General features: G+C 36.9%; 1 protein-coding gene across 4 annotated transcripts in view; it reads right to left on the bottom strand.

Moving 5' to 3' along the window:
- The window catches only part of LOC135215298 (cytospin-A-like), a 692,483-nt gene that overhangs the window by 191,346 nt on the left and 493,829 nt on the right, over positions 1-7,308 (bottom strand). The window contains exon 1 of one of the 4 annotated variants that reach the window (XM_064249849.1): positions 3,983-4,000. The exons of the other annotated variants lie outside the window; for them this stretch is intronic. Within the exon in view, the coding sequence (XP_064105919.1) occupies positions 3,983-3,985 (3 nt within the window). The 5' untranslated portion in view covers positions 3,986-4,000. Of the gene's footprint in view, positions 1-3,982; positions 4,001-7,308 lie in introns of those variants that run through there. 4 annotated transcript variants of the gene reach the window in all.

Below are 7,308 nucleotides of genomic sequence, written 5' to 3' on the forward strand. Positions count from 1 at the left end.
TAGAGCGATACAAGGACATGAAGACTCAAATCATCAAAATGGATATCTTTATTCTGGTATTTTATTCTTTAATTTTTTATTTTTTATAGCTTGCGGATCCTCACATACACCAGGAGACATTACTTTACCCTGACTGAGTATATATATATATATATTATATATATATATATATATATATATATATATATATATATATATATATGACTGGTAAAAATGTTCTGTAACAACAGAATTCCATCTAATAAAAGGAGCCCATAAAAACACCAAAATGTAGAGAGAAAAGTACTATATTTCAGAGACTGCTGTCTCTCTCTTCAGGTAATGAATGAGAAAAGTTTACAGAAAAGGTGGTATTTATACCAAGAGATTCGTCCACAAGTAAGCCAATTTAGGTCACCCCTGCTGATAATCTTCCTTTAATCTTCTTAAGCGTTGGTTGAATGAACACTGCGTCGACGATGTCGATGTCCAATTCCCTTTTGAGATGTTCATTACCTGCTTCTCTTTTATTAAGGCCGATTCCATCATTTGACTCTTGTACCGGCAGTTGCTGCTATAAATTACACGTGACATATTCCAGTTTATTTCTATGGTTATGTTTCATTTATGATTGATGAAAATAGCCGAGTTCTGTTGTCCATACCTAACTGACCGTTTGTGTTGTATTAATCTCTGGGGAAGTGATTTACCTGTAAATCCGATGTAAGATTGGTCACAGTCCTGGCATGGGATCTCATATACCCCAGAGTCTTTGGGCGATGTCTTTTTGTTGGACGTTTAATCAGGGATTTTGGCTAAGGTATTTGGGTAGGTAAATGCAAAAGGGTTGGATTTCCCAAGGGTGTGAGTTTACTCTCTTAATCGTCTCCAGGTGGGGAATTTTTATTTTATTGTTGGGTGTGTCTCTGGTCTTGTCTTTAGGGGGTCGGTAGAAAATTACGTTTGCTTTTTGAATTGCTTTCTCAATTATATGGTCAGGATACTTTAAAGATGAAAGTTGCTTGCGAATTAGTTTCAAATTCTTTTTCCAGGAAATCTGGGGAACAAATTCGTAAGGCTCTTAAGAATAGGTTGCTAGCTAGGCCTATCTTGATAGTATTGTCATGATAGCTAAAGTAGTGAATATATGAAAGTGAGAACGTTGGTTTTCTGTTATATGGTAAATTTGTATTCTGTCGTGTCTCTGAGACACGACAGAATACAAATTTACCATATACAGAAAACCACGTTCTCACTTTCATATATTCACTACTTTAGCTATCATGACAATACTATCAAGATAGGCCTAGCTAGCACCTATTCTTAAGAGCCTTACGAATTTGTTCCCCTCCCCAATTTCTTGGCAAAAGAATTTGAACTAATTCGCAAGCACTTTTCATCTTAAAAGTATCCTGACCATATAATTGAGAAAGCAATTCAAAAAGCAAACGTAATTTTCTACCGACCCCCTAAAGACAAGACCAGAGACACACCCAACAATTAAATAAAAATTCCCCACCTGGAGACGATTAAGAGAGTAACTCACACCCTTGGGAAATCCAACCCCTTTTGCATCTACCTACCCAAATACCTTAGCCAAATCCCTGATTAACGTCCAACAAAAGACATCGCCCAAAGACTCTGGGGTATATGAGATCCCATGCCAGGACTGTGACCAATCTTACATCGGATTTACAGGTAAATCACTTCCCAGAGATTAATCAACAACAAACGGTCAGTTAGGTATGGACACAGAACTCGGCTATTTCAATCATATAAATGAACATAACCATAGAATAAACTGGAATATGTCACATGTAATTTAATAGCAGCAACTGCCGGTACAAGAGTCAAATGATGGAATCGGCCTTAATAAGAGAAGCAGGTAATGAACATCTCAAAAGGGAATTGGACATCGGACATCGTCGACACAGTGTTCATTCACCAACGCTTAAGAAGATTAAAGGAAGATTATCAGCGGGGTGACCTAAATTGGCTTACTTGTGGACGAATCTCTTGGTATAAATACCACCTTTTCTGTAAACTTTTCTCATTCATATACCTGAAGAGAGAGACAGCAGCTCTGAAATATAGTACTTTTCTCTCTACATTTTGGTGTTTTTTATGGGCTCCTTTTATTAGATATATATATATATATATATACGACATACATTATCCATAACCGATTTGTAAGTGAGCAATAAAATTAATTAATCAACAAGAGACCCTCAGCTTCATTGTATTTAACTTGAAATTGAATAAAATAGGTACTCTGTTTAAAAAAAGTAATGACCAATTACTGCACTCAGTTTCTACACAAAATTGAACAACAATATTGAGTGATTTATGTAAATGAAACAAAAGCCTCCAAGACATAAACATGAACGTACATTCAACCAAAAGATCTGACATGGCCCCTTTATTTGAATAAGGAGGAGCGTGTACACATTTAACGGAATATCATTTATAATCAAATTGTAACGACGCGTTATATCATTAACGCGACAGACAAGTATAGATTACTATAAGAAGTTGAAAACGTCTCTTCCTAAAACATCAGTATAAAACATGCAAGTGCAAATGCAATCGAACAATCAAAAAGGCAAATCAACTTAAATTCATAGGATGAAATCAAGAACACGCAAAGGCTGTCTCCGCTGAAAGACCAACAGAGGTTCCACTCAAGATGCTCACTCACTCGTACGTTTGAACAAAAAGCCTTGACAAAAACAAATGTCTCACAATGACCTCATCAGAGATGTGCTATCCGGTCGCCAAAGTGTTTCCGTTCAACCAGCTTCGCTTCATTTTCACCACAATAGTTTCGTTTGATTTTATCACTGTTGGCTTTTGTTTATTTCACATTATGCGCTTGAAACTTATTTTTATTCTTGGAATTTATTCTTAGTTTCCAAATCTCGTCATTCAAATTTGAATTCTAGGGAACTATTCAATAGCTGGTTACCTGAACCTTTCGTCATACAAATCGAAAATATAGATTTATTTATTTATTTTTTCAAAATTTAGACCAGCGAAAAAGCACAACTTCCGTTTCGCCTGTCATGATGTTCCAACTCATTATGCAGAATCTACCGTCAAAACAGACCCCCACAAACATTCGCATCTTCTTAAGAACAAATCTTACCTAAGAGCTCTTGATTTAATGTCTCAAAAGTACAGTAGTTCCCTAACAAAATGACTGTCAATTTAAAAGATTATTTCCCAGTGGATATGTTTTCCCATCTTATAAAGATTCGTTACCGCTATTTTGTGAACCTCAATGACGGCATCAACAGAATCATGTTGAGCACACCGGTATATATTGCACCGTTTACAATAATCTAGTATGTATACTCGTTCTTGGGCATCAAAATTTGTACCCGAAGTTTTTCTTTTTTACCATTTTCTTTGGTCTTCCTTTATAATTACTTCAGCAGCTATAAAATGAAGGCGGTATTTGCTGCTGATATATATATATATATATATATATATATATATATATATATATATATATATATATATATATATATATCAGCAGCTATAAAATGAAGGCGGTATTTGCTGCTGATATATATATATATATATATATATATATATATATATATATATATATTATATATATGTATATATATATTTTTATTTATATATATATATATATATATATATATATATATATATATATATATATATATATATACATACATACTACATACATACATACAATTTTCAGTTAGTATTTTAAGGATGAAACCTGGTACCTTTATGGCTTTCTCAAACTTTCTCTGGAACGAATCACAGTCAACTAAAAAAAGACAACAAGCACACGCTTTCATGGCAACAGACACAATTGGGATTGAACTTAACATGGCTAAATCGCTCGGCCTCGCCTGTGAACTGACCCATGGCCCCGTCTATGGTGATACGAGACAAAAGTATGTATGTACACTACAACAAACCTACTCAACTGCAACATAGCTCTGAAAAACATCACATTTACACATACCATATATCATCACATTACGTTGAGCGCTTTTGATACCCCCCTGGATCGGATGTCAAGGGCTTCGATATGCTCACCGTCACTTACCTAGAAGAAAAGAAGAGGTTGCATTAATACTTATCTAAAGTAATCAACACTCGAATTAAAAATAGTTAAAAAGGAAAATAATTTACTTGTACTGCAGTAAATTCAACATCTCTGCTAAAAAATAAATAAATAAATAAATAACACGAACACACAAACATAAATAAATAAATACCAAATCAAACTTAATAAAGATTTCTTGGGGGAACAGTATGCAGTGCTAACAACGCTCAGTTACCAAAAGTACTCGCGATTTACAGAGCCATCATAAAATAAAACTTTCAAAGCTCACATACCCACACTGAAAGTACTCGCGAGTCACCTGCAGTGCCATAGGCAGACGTCAAGACGCACGCACAAACACACACCCGAGGCCTCTGTAACTTGCCAGGAAGAGCGAGGTAATACTGGACCCATGAGTTGATTACATATTACGAAACACAGTGTGTGCCTATAAAACCGCAGCCCCAACTACTGGGTTAGCTTACAAAAATTATCGACAGTCTGACAGGTAAATTGCCGCCTCTATTTTACCTGGACAGAGAATGAAAACGTGTATGTTTAACAAGAGCTTTGAGGTTTCAATGGCGTGTGTCCTATTAAACATTAGTTCACAACTCAAGGCTGCCTCAATCTTGTGAGTTTCTCAGCTGGTGATGTATCGTTGTATTAACGAAAGATTCTGGTGAACCCCAAAATTACTTAGATCCAGAAGAGCAAAAACAAAACTCGCTTACGTCTAATTGCGACACACGTGCGCCTTCCTGTCAACTTTAAACTAGCGTGCGCCACAATGTACTGACAGTTTATGTAAGAATATCATAAAACCGAAATAAATGTGAGAAAAAAGTAACATAGTAATCTTTAAATATGAAAAACGCAAGAACGAAAAACACTTTAAAAGCTTCCACAGTTTAAAAATAAAATAAAGAAGGACGAGACTGTGGATAAGCATAAACTTGATCTCTGTAGCACAACCTATAACAGAAATGTAACACACGAAACCGCATTCAAAAAGATAACAACTTCATTTGTCGACATTAGGCAATATAAATCTTGTAAACCCATGATATTAAGAGCTATCCATATTCCACAATTGATAATGTCAGAGAGAGAGAGAGAGAGAGAGAGAGAGAGAGAGAGAGAGAGAGAGAGAGAGACTGCAAAGGAACATCTCTATAATCAGCTTCGCCAGCTGGTCTTGCAAAATCAATAAGAACCAGCTGGCTTTATATAGCTAATGCAGCAGCGGGAGCAGCCACCACACTAAACCCCCCCCCCCCCCCCGAAGTTGGCACACCCTGATTCCATGAAAAGGATTTGGACGGGTCAATTAAGTTCTTTGATTCGGCTACTCTCTGAAATGCCAAGCTGCTGAAATGAACCCAGTTATCAAGAAAACAAATTGCCTTTTATAAACACGAACTGCAAATCTATGGTTCTTCATCAATTTGAATTGCAAATAATTTCTTTGAAATGAATTATTGTGTCAAACAAACTTCCACAACATCACATAATTTCTTTGTGGCAAATATAAACGTAAACCAGTAAGACAAACTCGTACAGCCATCATCAAACAAACAAATTCTCAGCAGTGAATACAGCCGTCATTTAAACAATTCAGCTGCAATGAATGCAATTATCAAAATACAATGCCTCTGTAGCTCTGCAATGAGCGACATCATCAAACAATTCTTTCGCACTGAAGCATCCAAGAGACTTTTGTGATGGTTATCAACAAACGCACGACATCTTTGCTACGTTCTCTGATGAAGACTGACATTCGAGTCCAGATATCGAACTTGCTTCTCAGTGAATTGAAGATGACTTAACTGACACATTAAAAAAATCATTTGTTGTTGCTGTTGCTGTTGTTGCTCGCTTTTAATTGCAGTGCAGGAGAAATGATTCACAAGAATGTTTGTTGTATGAGAGAGAGAGAGAGAGAGAGAGGAGTATTCGAATACATATGCAAGCCCGAACATTAACTCTTAAACGCCTTTATTCTTTTGCATGTTGATCTTGCATGCTTTCCTTAACACAAATATTAGAATTACGTAACATAAAAAAAGGTATGCAAGTGTGCTTTTACTTCCTTCACACAGAAATAAAAGAAAGTGTAAAAACTGGAAATTCCATATATGTATATATTTATGAAATTTCGGTAAAGTTTCCTATGTCGATTTTCTTTTAACTTTGGGCCTTTTATTGACATCAATACATTTAAAATTTGACTAACTCCGGATTTTTATATTTTTCACGAACAGCGCTTTCTTCTCCGAAGCCTTTTACGCTCTCAAAGGATGCAGAGGTTTATACCTGCAATGTGTAATTTTACTTCTCTCTCTCTCTCTCTCTCTCTCCTTCTGACGCACACTCTTACTGCAAAGTAATTTGACATCGTACGTTTGGACTGTCAGCGCAACTGAGAGAGAGAGAGAGAGAGAGAGAGAGAGAGAGAGAGAGAGAGAGAGAGAGAGAGTCTACAAATCGAGGATTTTATATAGTTATACATTTAAAAGTTTCCTCAATGTTTAAAAAAAATCAATGAAGCCATGACTTGTCGCAAACTCTCAAAAGGAACGACCACATCGATATTTCGAGAGAAGCCAAATAACCTCCCAAAAGCACACAAACACACGCATCAGCATACCGACCCGTGAACGCTCTTGCATAACACGGACGTTCAAGCAAACGGCACATATAATCCGTATAAGACGAGAAAAACTGCAAATTGTCGCCAGAATAAACCCAGCAGCGCTGAGAATCCCTCCACAGTCATTTCCACATTCCTTAAGCTTTTACGTGGAGAACATTATGGCGCATTTGCACCGTATATTCATCCCCCAGTCGTAATTTACGGCCGTCCACTGTTACGGTGGAGATAACAACTGAAGAGGTGGACGCGATGGAAGAAGAGAAGGTGGTGTAAAAACGGGGTGCGGATAGAGAGAAGGGGAGGATGGGTAAAGGAAGGAGGGGGAGGAGGTGAGGGGAGAAGTATATAAGTACTGTTGTTCACTTTCTGGAAGGATTGTGGAAAGCCTTTAGCGGTCCTGGAAGACGCTTGGCGGGAAAATCACGTGCGCAATTACCGTTAAATAACAGAAGTCCTTCCCCCAAAAAACCATCTCATCGACACTCACTCACACACACACACACACATACAAGGCGGCTCTTCTATTCATTGGTCAACTACCAGAACTTCTTCCTATTCACCTCCTCTGAGAAGGGTTCCCTGCATG

The sequence above is a fragment of the Macrobrachium nipponense genome, chromosome 5 (assembly GCF_015104395.2).
Source record: "Macrobrachium nipponense isolate FS-2020 chromosome 5, ASM1510439v2, whole genome shotgun sequence".
Taxonomy (NCBI): domain Eukaryota; kingdom Metazoa; phylum Arthropoda; class Malacostraca; order Decapoda; family Palaemonidae; genus Macrobrachium; species Macrobrachium nipponense.